Here is a 12,500-nt window from a genome sequence, read left to right as displayed (position 1 = left end):
ACTTCACCTGGAATGCTTCTCCAACAGTCTCGAAGGAGTTCCCACATATGCTGAGCACTTGTTGGCTGCTTTTCCTTCACTCTGCGGTCCAATTCATCCCAAACAATCTCAAATGGGTTGAGGTTGGGTGATTGTTGGGGCCAGGTCATCTGATGCAGCACTCCATCACTCTCCTTCTTAGTAATATAGCCCTTACACAGCCTGGAGGTGTGTTGGGTCAATGTCCTGTTGCAAAAACAAATGATAGTCCCACTAAGCCCAAACCAGATGAGATGGTGTATCGCTGCAGAACGCTGTGGAAACAATGCTGGTTAAGTGTGCCTTGAATTCTAAATAAATCACTGACAGTGTTACCAGCAAAGCACCATCACACCTCCTCCTCCATGCTTCATGGTGGGAACCACATATGCGGAGATCATCCGTTCACCTACTATGTGTCTCACAAAGACACACATGTGGACTCATCAGACCAAAGGACAGATTTTCACCGCTCTAATGTACATTGATCGTGTTTCTTGGCCCAAGCAAGTCTCTTCTTATTATTGGTGTCCTTTAGTAGTGGTTTCTTTGCAGCAATTCAACCATGAAGGCCTGATTCACACAGTCTCCTCTGAACAGTTGATGTTGAGATGTGTCTTTTACTTGATCTCTGTGAAGAATTTATTGGGGCTGCAATCTGAGGCTGGTAACCCTAATGAACTGATCCTCTGCAGTAGAGGTAACTCTGGGTCTTCCTTTCCTGTGGCGGTCCTCATGAGAGAAAGTTTCCTCATAGCGATTGACTGACCTTCATGTCTTAAAATAATGGACTGTCGTTTCTCTTTGCTTATTTGAGCTGTTCTTGCCATACTATGGACTGTTTTTTTTTTACCAAATAGGGCTATCTTCTGTATACCACCTCTACCTTATCACAACACAACTGATTGGCTCAAACTTTTATCAAGACTGTAACGGTTTTCTTGAGGTGAAGTAGAGGCGGACCAAAATGCAGCGTGGTGGTTATTCATGGTTCTTTAATAAAGAAACTGTACACGAATAAACTAACAAAACAACAAACGTGTGAAAACCTAAAACAGTCCTATCTGGTGCAAAACACAGAGACAGGAACAATCACCCACAAAACACACAGTGAAACCCAGGCTACCTAAATATGGTTCCCAATCAGAGACAATGACTAACACCTGCCTCTGATTGAGAACCATATCAGGCCAGACATAGAAATTGACAAACAAGACATCCAACATAGAATGCCCACTCAGATCACACCCTGACCAACCAAAACATAGAAACATACAAAGCAAACTATGGTCAGGGTGTGACAAAGGCACACCTGTTAATAATTGAAATGCATTCCAGGTGACTACCTCATGAAGCTGGTCATACTGTTATCATATACTCTCTCTCTCTCTCTCTCTCTCTCTCTCTCTCTCTCTCTCTCTCTCTCTCTCTCTCTCTCTCTGTCTCTGTCTCTGTCTCTGTCTCTCTCTCTCTGATGCCTGGAAGTAGCTAGCAAGTTAGCTTGGTTGCTTCACTGCTGCTGTTAGTACATTCGGATCAACCCTTAAAGAGATGGGTGCGGCAGGGTAGCCTAGTGGTACTAACGTTGGACTAGTAAGTTCAAACCCCCCGAACTGACAAGGTAAAAATCTGTCGTTCTGCCCCCTGAACAGGCAGTTAACCCACTGTTCCTAGGCCGTCATTGAAAATAAGAATTTGTCCTTAACTGACTTGCCTAGTTAAATAAAGGTAAAATAAAGGTTAAATAAAGGTAAAATAAAGGTTAAATAAAGGTTAAAATTAAAATGCAAATATAGCAGATGTGACATTGTGTTGTTCACTGCTGCACCAATGTTCTGAATGTAAATAAACTGGACAGTTATGAACATTGTCACAAAGTAGCATAACATGTTCTCTCACTCTCTCCTACTCTCTCTCTCCCGCTCTCTCTGTCTCTGTGTGTCTCTCACCCTCACTCTCTCTCTACTCAACAGACAACTAGGCCTGGATCTCGTACCCAGGAAGGAGTTTGAGATGGTTGATGCAGAACAGATCAGCGTCTCAGACTTATACAAAATGGTAGGTACCACTCACCACTGTAGAGACTTATACAAAATGCTAGGTACCACTCACCACTGTAGAGACTTATACAAAATGCTAGGTACCACTGAACGGGTATATGTGGTTGTTTTTTCCCTACTAACTTAGTTGAATTCATGGACTAAGTCGCTCTGGATAAGAGCGTAGCTAAATAACCAAAATGTGAATGTTATACAGAATGCTAGGTGCCACTGGACAGACTGAATGTTTATTTATCTTATTTTACCAGGTAAGTTGACTCAGAACACAAACCACCTGGGGAACTGTTAGAGGGGAGAGGAGGGGGGGATGAATGAATGGGGAATAAGGGAATGGGGAATATGAATGGGAAATGGTGAATAGGAATGGGGAATGAGGAATATGAATGGGGTCTGACAGAGAGGGTAGATGTCAGAGTGGCAGGTCTGACAGAGAGGGTAGAGGTAGATGGCAGAGTGGCAGGTCTGACAGAGAGGGTAGATGGCAGAGTGGTCGGTCTGACAGAGAGGGTAGAGGTAGATGGCAGAGTGGCAGGTCTGACAGAGAGGGTAGATGGCAGAATGGCAGGTCTGACAGCAAGGGTAGATGGCAGAGTGGTAGGTCTGACAGAGAGGGTAGAGGTAGATGGCAGAGTGGCAGGTCTGACAGAGAGGGTAGAGGTAGATGGCAGAGTGGTAGGTCTGACAGAGAGGGTAGCGGTAGATGGCAGAGTGGCAGGTCTGACAGAGAGAGTAGATGGCAGAGTGGCAGGTCTGACAGAGAGGGTAGATGGCAGAATGGCAGGTCTGACAGAGAGGGTAGATAGCAGAGTGGTAGGTCTGACAGAGAGGGTAGAGGTAGATAGCAGAGTGGCAGGTCTGACAGAGAGGGTAGAGGTAGATGGCAGAGTGGCAGGTCTGACAGAGAGGGTAGAGGTAGATGGCAGAGTGGCAGGTCTGACAGAGAGGGTAGAGGTAGATGGCAGAGTGGCAGGTCTGACAGAGAGGGTAGAGGTAGATGGCAGGTCTCCGCTGTAAGAAACTAGACACATGACTAACTGAGGATGTCTCTCTCTCTCTCTCTCGCTCTCTCTCTCTCTCTCTCTCTCTCTCTCTCTCTCGTTGCTGCAGCACCTGTCCAGCAGACACAGTGTCCAGCAAAGCACAACCCAGGTACAGCATACTCTCAGCAGTTGCTATGTATCACACACTGTCAGTACTGCATGACGATTACGTTCACAATGTGGAACTTTTGTTTAATAAACCGATGTTTTATTGTTCAAGTGTATTATTATCACGTCTCGTGATATTATATTCTCAGTTAACCCTACTCATGATGACCCATAATGACCCAGCATGGCCGACAGTAGACCTGACCTCCAGGGCTGTGTGTCGTGTCTCATCCCCAACAGGCTGACAGTGTGCGTCGGGGTCACGGTGTAGAGCCCTGCTGTATCCCCGTCCCTCACCACCTGTTCATCAACCTGAAGAGCTTCACCTACAACACCATGGGAGAAGATACAGACATCTTCTTCTCTCTCTACGACCTCAGGGAGGGGAAACAGATCAGGTAAAGACAGGCTACTATAAAGCTAATGGTCTGGGTCTGTTTGACATGGGAGAGACGATACAGGCATCTTCTTCTCTCTCTACGACCTCAGGGAGGGGAAACAGATCAGGGATTCTAGACTTTCTAGGTGTGTGACGTAGTTGGTTTTATAAACTACCGTTAGGCTTTAGCTCTGCGGGCTAACACAGCAAGCATATCAGGTGGGGAGATTTCTCTAGTTTCTACAGTAGTGTGCTAAGATGCTAATGGTTGGGGTCTGAACACAGATCACCGGACAGCTTATTTTTTACTTTTATTTATTAATCATTTATTTATTAATCATTTATTTATTAATCATTTATTTATTAATCATTTATTTATTAATCATTTATTTATTAATCATTTATTTATTAATCCTTTATTTATTAATCCTTTATTTATTAATCATTTATTTATTAATCATTTATTTATTAATCCTTTATTTATTAATCCTTTATTTATTGAACCTTTATTTATTAATCATTTATTTATTAATCCTTTATTTATTAATCCTTTATTTATTAATCATTTATTTATTAATCATTTATTTATTAATCATTTATTTATTAATCATTTATTTATTGAACCTTTATTTATTAATCATTTATTTATTAATCATTTATTTATTAATCATTTATTTATTAATCATTTATTTATTAATCATTTATTTATTAATCCTTTATTTATTAATCATTTATTTATTAATCATTTATTTATTAATCCTTTATTTATTAATCCTTTATTTATTAATCATTTATTTATTAATCATTTATTTATTAATCCTTTATTTATTAATCCTTTATTTATTAATCATTTATTTATTAATCATTTATTTATTAATCATTTATTTATTAATCATTTATTTATTAATCATTTATTTATTAATAATTTATTTATTGATGCTTTATTTAACAAAGTCAGTTAAGAACAAAGTCATATTTACAATGACTGCCCACACCGCCCTATGGGACTCTGCAATCACGGCCGGTTGTGATACAGCCTGGATTTGAACCACTGAGATGCAGTGCCTTGGACCGCTGCGCCACTCGGGGAGCCCCACTAGCCAATACCGAATGACCTAAAGGAGGGCCGGCAGATAGATGGAGTGGTGATACGGTCAGGTTAAGGAACACTGTGATCCGACGTTTATTTTTTTTTAGGTTTTACATTTACCGACATGTACTTAGCGTTCGCTAAGAATGTAATTCAGTATACATTTACCTGACAGTTAGTCCATGATGTTGAACCATCCGTACGGTAATGCACTAATGAATTATCAATAGCTTTGTTCATGAGATTTATAAATAATGTATGGTTGTTTTAATTATCATAAAACACAATGAATAGCTAATGTGTATAATGACACTGATGTAGCGTAGGTTGTGTGTGTGGTTTGAGTGTGTGTGGAGGGCCTGTGTGTGTGTGTGTGTGTGTGTGTGTGTGTGTGTGTGTGTGTGTGTGTGTGTGTGTGTGTGTGTGTGTGTGTGTGTGTGTGTGTGTGTGTGTGTGTGTGTGTAACATGGCATGTGTCACACAGCTGGATAGTGCAGCTCCACTGAGCACTTCATTCTCTGGGGGGAGACAGAGAGGAGACAGAGAGGAGACAGAGAGGAGACATGAGGAGACAGAGAGGAGGCAGAGAGGAGACATGAGAAGACAGAGAGGAGACATGAGGAGACAGAGAGGAGGCAGAGAGGAGACATGAGAAGACAGAGAGGAGACATGAGGAGACAGAGAGGAGACAGAGAGGAGACATGAGGAGACATGAGGAGACAGAGAGGAGGCAGAGAGGAGACAGAGAGGAGACATGAGGAGACAGAGAGGAGACTTAGAGAAAAAGGAGAGGAGACAGAAAGAGACAGAGAGGAGACAGAAAGAGACAGAGAGGAGATAGGCAGAGAGGAGACGGAGAGGAGACAGGCAGAGAGGAGACTTAGAGAAAACAGAGAGGAGACAGAAAGAGACAGAGAGGAGACAGGCAGAGAGGAGACAGAAAGAGACAGAGAGGAGACAGAGAGGAGACAGGCAGAGAGGAGACGGAGAGGGTTTCATTATCTCCCTCCTTCCTCTGTCCTTCTTTCTCCCCACATTTAAACGAGCAGCAGGAACTGCGACTGCCACACACACACACACACACACAGCGGTCAGGCAGAAGAAAGCTGTTCAGCTGGTTTGACCTTGATAACCTGTTGTCTGGTATTATCATCTCCTTGCTGGTGGGTCTGACATCAAGCTCAGGCTACAAGAGGCAAATACTGTACATGTGTGTGTGTGTGTGTGTGTGTGTGTGTGTGTGTGTGTGTGTGTGTGTGTGTGTGTGTGTGTGTGTGTGTGTGTGTGTGTGTGTGTGTGTGTGTGTGTGTGTGTGTGTGTGTGTGTGTGTGTGTGTGTGTGTGTGTGTGTGTGTGTGTGTGTGTGTGTGTGGCAGCCTTTGTTCTGAGGGATATATTTTTTAAATGGATTCTGTCACTGAGAAGATCTAAATCATCCCACTGAAGATATTGACATGCTGCATGTTGTCGTCACAGAACCCAGTAGATGTTTCTGTTGTAGGGGGACCTGTTTTATGGTAACACAGTAGAATCTGGGGACACTAGAGGAGGTACGCCTGGAGACCAAAGGAGCTCCAGTAGTTACCACGGAGACTTCGTTACCAAGGAGGCATATTTAAATAAATGTGGTCTGAATTATATATTTCCTTGTCAAATATCTATCATTTCACCGCCATCTCAGGCAGTCCTACCCACTCACAACCTGTCCATTGGTTTCAAGTTGTATTAGTTGTATGTACAGGATACACATGGTGTTAATCATCCAACCAAATGCATTCCTTCTGGACAATGTAACAACCATAAGAAATAATTATAAAAAATATTAACACGACTTTTGGGTCCAGTAAGGACAGACTATCATCAGAATATAAATATGTTGGGTCCAGTAGGGACAAACTATCATCAGAATATAAATAAGGACAAACTATCATCAGGATATAAATATATTGTGTCCAGAAAGGACAAACTATCATCAGAATATAAATATGTTGGGTCCAGTAAGGACAAACTATCATCAGAATATAAATAAGGACAAACTATCATCAGGATATAAATATATTGGGTCCAGAAAGGACAAACTATCATCAGAATATAAATATATTGGGTCCAGAAAGGACAAACTATCATCAGAATATAAATAAGGACAAACTATCATCAGGATATAAATATATTGGGTCCGGAAAGGACAAACTATCATCAGAATATAAATATATTGTGTCCAGAAAGGACAAACTATCATCAGAATATAAATATATTGTGTCCAGAAAGGACAAACTATCATCAGAATATAAATAAGGACAAACTATCATCAGAATATAAATATATTGGGTCCAGTAAGGACAAACTATCAGCAGTGAATCAGTTCCTCTCACAGAGGGGAACAAAATATGAAATTGTATATATTTGCTGGAAATATCAGTAGAGTACTCAGTTTCAAATATCAGTAGAGTACTCAGTTTCAAATATCAGTAGAGTACTCAGTTTCAAATATCAGTAGAGTACTCAGTTTCAAATATCAGTAGAGTACTCAGTTTCAAATATCAGTAGAGTACTCAGTTTCAAACGAGTATATTTTAAGTGGAATGATAGTGTGAATATTGGAATGGAGACTAAGGTAACTGTACCCAACCCGAGGGAAGGTGGAAAAAGAGCCAGGCAATCAGCGTCCTGGGGGAATAGACCGTAGAGTAACGTCTCCTCCTAGATAGCAGGTAATCGTTAAAACCCCTTTCTACCCAGTCACATGATCATTTCTACTTCCTTTGTTCAATACAAATGTTTGATGGGCCATTGTTCTAAAGTACGGCAGCTTCTTTTGTTTGTGTCGAATGATTGGTACTCCAAGGTGCAAGTACCAGCCACAAATGCTAATAACACACTTATGGTTTGAACTAGCACTCGGAGGTAGCTAGCAGGTGCTTAGCCAGAGATCCTAACAGAAAACAAAAACATCTAGCAACTTCTCCTGAGGTGCAATATGTTACTAACAGACGTATAGTTTGAATTGGGCACTCTGAGGTAGCTACTAGCTAGCAGGTGTTTAGCCAGGATAATACATGGAAATAGTTTCAAGTCCTCTAAGGTAGCTGGCTGGTGCTTTGTCAAGCTGTGGTATAGATATCCTAACAGTCACATGGATAATCTCTCATCCCAGGGAAGATGAGCTCTAGGTAACAGGATATAGAGTCCCAGACGCAATCTATAGAGTCCCAGCCAAACTAAATTATAGTTTGTCCTTACTGAACCCAACATATTTATATTCTGATGATAGTTTGTCCTTATTTATATTCTGATGATAGTTTGTCCTTTCTGGACCCAAAATAATCTGCTGTGTATAGATAAAGATAGTACCTCATGGTCTTCTCATTCTTCTCATTCTTCTCATTCGTCTTCTTTTAGATGTCTTTGCTTTCTGTGAGTCACTGTGGAGCCGCACGCATGCAGGCATCCGACAAAATATAAAAATAAAAAACAGAAAGACATGCCCCCCTCTGACAGCATCATGCCCCCCTCTGACAGCATCATGCCCCCCTCTGAGTCAAACGGTTGCATACAGTGTTGGCGTGTGTGTTTCTGTCTGTGTGCGTGTGTGCGTGTGTGTGTTTCTGTGTGTGTGTGTGTGTGGGCGTGTGTGTGTGAGTGTGTGTGCGTGTGTGTGTGTGCGTGTGTGTGTTTCTGTGTGTGTGTGTGTGTGGGCGTGTGTGTGTGAGTGTGTGTGCTAGGGATGTGTCAAATGTAAACATTTTCTTAAGGTTTAAATGTTTAAGAAAAAAATACATATAATGATGTGAATTCACAATTCAGATAATGGTCCTGTTAATGACCACTAGGGGGCAGTGCAGTTCAATCTACCTCAGTCCTGGCTACCAGACCGCACTCACCTTACTGCTGTCCCCCACCCACTCAGCAACCATGGTAGTTAATGCTGTTTGAGGTTCTCTGCTCTGGGCTTCTCCTCCATGTTCCCAGTTGTCAGGACAGGGGACTTCATGTCCCACTTCTCACCAATTGCATGGCTGGTAGCAGTGACGTATGACAGCGTGTTCATAGACGTCCAACAATCTGTTGTTAACGCCACATATTTTGTTTGAGAGCTCTCACATCATCTTCTGTTTTGTTCTTACCATTAAAACGTTTTTTTTTAAGGCAGTTTAAAATGTTAAGAAAATGTTTACCTTTTTCACATCCCTAGTTAAGACTATCATTTTGATATCCTTGTATCCAATGCTCTGTCTACGAGTTAGAGAGTGGTTACATTTCTCCAGACCTATCCCTTAGACGTTTACCAAATCATTGGGTGGGTGGACCCTTTGTTATTGTTGCAGATTTCCCCTTTAACAGGTCATGTAATATGCTGCTATCCTTAGATGGTCTCTATATCTTTGCGACGGTTTGGTTTAGAACATGTATTTTGTATTGTATTACACTGCATGTTTGTTTGTTTTTATCTGGCCAATGACAGTTTGAATCCAAAGTGTGGGGGATTCTAAATAGTGTGACTTGACATCCCATCGCAGGAAACTGCAGCAAACGGTAGATTTTCTTTCTTATTTCAGTGAGAAGTTTATGGTCAGATTGAACAAGAATGGAGGTCCCAAAAATCCAGAAAAGGTTGACCGACTGTGTGCTCTCTTCACGGTGAGCTCACCAGACACCCATCCCCCTCCACCTCAATAGCATCACAATCAACATTTATGTGATCATCAAACAATAGTTTCCATAATGGTTATTGGCTTTATCACCCCTTACACAACTAAGTCATGTATTTAACTGTTTACTCTGGCCGTTATCACCCCTTACACAACTAAGTAATGTATCTAACTGTCTACTCTGGCCTTTATCACCCCTTCCACAACTAAGTAATGTATTTAACTGTTTACTCTGGCCTTTATCACCCCTTACACAACTAAGTAATGTATCTAACTGTTTACTCTGGCCTTTATCACCCCTTACCCAACTAAGTAATGTATTTAACTGTTTACTCTGGCCTTTATCACCCCTTACACAACTAACTAATGTATTTAACCGTCTACTCTGCAGGATCTAAGCAATAAGGACATGAAGCGGGACCTGTATATTGTTTCCCAAGTCATCAGAACTGGTAAGACATGATGTCTAGAATTTGATTTGGTCTCATTGAGGGTAAAACAGTATGCTGCGTCTGTTTTAATTTCAGGATATAGACTTGGGAGGGTTGCCCCTCTCCATCTGCAAAGGCCAGCAACATCCTTAAGTGGCCTCGTGTAACTTTTGTGTTATCTTTCCTTGGCTGGCTCTGAATGTGCAGAACAGTCCACCTTTGAGCCCAAATTACAGCTTTGATACCAAGCATGAGCACACCTGTTGAGCACACCTGTTGAGCACACCTGTTGAGCACACCTGTTGAGCACACCTGTTGAGCACACCTGTTGAGCACACCTGTTGAGCACACCTGTTGAGCACACCTGTTGAGCACACCTGTTGAGCACGCCTGTTGAGCACGCCGGTTGAGCACGCCGGTTGAGCACGCCGGTTGAGCACGCCGGTTGAGCACACCTGTTGAGCACACCTGTTGAGCACACCTGTTGAGCACACCTGTTGAGCACACCTGTTGAGCACACCTGTTGAGCACGCTGGTTGAGCACGCTGGTTGAGCACGCTGGTTGAGCACACCTGTTGAGCACACCTGTTGAGCACACCTGTTGAGCACACCTGTTGAGCACACCTGTTGAGCACACCTGTTGAGCACACCTGTTGAGCACACCTGTTGAGCACGCTGGTTGAGCACGCCGGTTGAGCACGCCGGTTGAGCACACCTGTTGAGCACGCTGGTTGAGCACGCCGGTTGAGCACACCTGTTGAGCACGCTGGTTGAGCACGCCGGTTGAGCACGCCAGGCCCTATATCTATCTCAGTGATTCTCTTCCTCTGGATCCGGACTCCAGTTTTTGACTGTACACTCAGCTGTCCCCATAGGAGACACCTTTAAAGAACCATTGTTGGTTCCAGGTAGAACCCTTTTGGTTCCAAGTAGAATCATTTTGAGTTCCGTGTAGAACCCTTTCCACAGAGGGTTCTATATGTAAAACTGCTCCAGTAATCATACAGTATACAACTCTTCCTCTAGCTTTCTGCTCGGTGTTATTTCCCTACGCTAGCTGCCTGTTCAGATCCAGAAGTACAGAACCAAGCACCTGAGGTGACGTTTAGGATGCGACAGGCACACAAATGAACTGATGTGACGACAGACAGACAGGCAGGCAGGCAGACTAAGCTGGGGTGTGATTAGATAGCTGAGTCATGCATTTATGTTACAGTACTGTTCTGCCCCTTGTGGCTCAGTTGGGTAGAGCATGGTGCTTGTAACACCAAGGATGTGGATTCGATTCCCACGAGGGACCAGTATGACTCACTGCTGTAAGTGGCTCTGGATCAGAGAGTCTGCTAAATGACTCACTGCTGTAATTCTCTCCAGATAAGAGCGTCTGCTAAATGATTCAAATGTAATTATAAACTGGGTGGTTCGAGCCCTGAATGCTGATTGGCTGACAGCCATATATCAGACCGTATAACAGGTATGACAAAACATATATTTTTACTGCTCCAATAATGCACCTCGGAGTTTGTGATATATGGTCAATATACCACGGCTAATTGCTGTATCCAGGCACTCCGCGATGCGTCGTGCTTATTGGCCGTATACCACACCTCCTCGGACCTTATTGCTTAAATATCATGACTTGGTATGTACAATATTCTGTATGTACTAAAATATTACTTTGGTCTTATTGTGTTTGTGTGTGTGTGTGTGTGTGTGTGTGTGTGTGTGTGTGTGTGTGTGTGTGTGTGTGTGTGTGTGTGCGCGTGTGTGTGTGTACGCAGGTCGGATGCTGCTGAATGACACTAAGAAGGGTCCTCCTCACGTCCAGTACAGAAGGCCGTACGGCTGTGCGGTTCTGGCCATGAGTGATGTCCTACAGACCATCTCAGAACTAAAGGAGGAGAAGGACTTTGTTCTCAAAGTCTACACGTGAGTGACACACACACACACACACACACTGCTGTACTGTATGAAATTATATAATTGTATTTTAACTGATTCACGTCCTGATCGCCGTCCACCGTTAGACTCAGACATAATGGAAAAGGAAACAAACACAGTTTCTCCCAACATCAATAGACCACTAATAGCCATAGAGAAATCAGCACATTAAAATTGTGTGATGATTATGCCAATGTTATAGCAATCGGGTTACATTTGTTTTGTGGATGAGTGCATTTCTAAGGCTATTGTCTTTGGAAAAATGCCATCACAACAGAAATGGCTAAGTCTTGCTCTGTTTCGCTCATTAAGCCCTTATGGTTCTCCCGTCACACAGTCTAATGTGTTTACTATGGAAATGAAGGAGAACCTGAATGCTGATTAAGTCAGAATAGAAGAAAAACAACTTTAGGAACCTCCTGTTGTTAATGTTTCATTGTCCTTACTTTTTCCACATGTGAAATTGTTAAGCATTAAGGGTAAAAAGCACTTTGTGACAGATGTTGATGTACAGTAACATTCAAAGGTTTGGACAGACTCATTTAACAATTTTTCTTTATTTTTTTAAAACAATTTTATAGATTGTAGAATAATAGTGAAGACATCAAAACTATGAAATAACACATATTGTAATTGTAAAAATAAAGAAAAACCCAGAAATTAGTAGGTGTATCCAAACTTTTGACTGGTACTGTCAATAGGGTTTTATAGATACATGTTGATATACTGTCAGTAGGAATATTTACAGTGGCTTGTGAAAGTATTCACCCCCCTTGGCATTTTTC

General features: G+C 42.2%; 1 protein-coding gene across 1 annotated transcript in view; it reads left to right on the top strand.

Moving 5' to 3' along the window:
- Window positions 1-12,500, top strand: part of LOC109880617 (dedicator of cytokinesis protein 3) — a 218,797-nt gene that overhangs the window by 98,473 nt on the left and 107,824 nt on the right. The window contains exons 7-12 of the mRNA XM_031833718.1: window positions 1,992-2,076; window positions 3,186-3,227; window positions 3,467-3,624; window positions 9,251-9,332; window positions 9,735-9,795; window positions 11,556-11,703. Coding sequence (XP_031689578.1) covers window positions 1,992-2,076; window positions 3,186-3,227; window positions 3,467-3,624; window positions 9,251-9,332; window positions 9,735-9,795; window positions 11,556-11,703 — 576 coding nt within the window. The remainder of the gene's footprint in view (window positions 1-1,991; window positions 2,077-3,185; window positions 3,228-3,466; window positions 3,625-9,250; window positions 9,333-9,734; window positions 9,796-11,555; window positions 11,704-12,500) is intronic.

The sequence above is a fragment of the Oncorhynchus kisutch genome, linkage group LG1, assembly GCF_002021735.2.
Source record: "Oncorhynchus kisutch isolate 150728-3 linkage group LG1, Okis_V2, whole genome shotgun sequence".
In the NCBI taxonomy this organism is placed as follows: Eukaryota; Metazoa; Chordata; class Actinopteri; order Salmoniformes; family Salmonidae; genus Oncorhynchus; species Oncorhynchus kisutch.
Note: the sequence above shows the minus strand (reverse complement) of the source record. Positions and strands in the feature narration are given on the sequence as shown.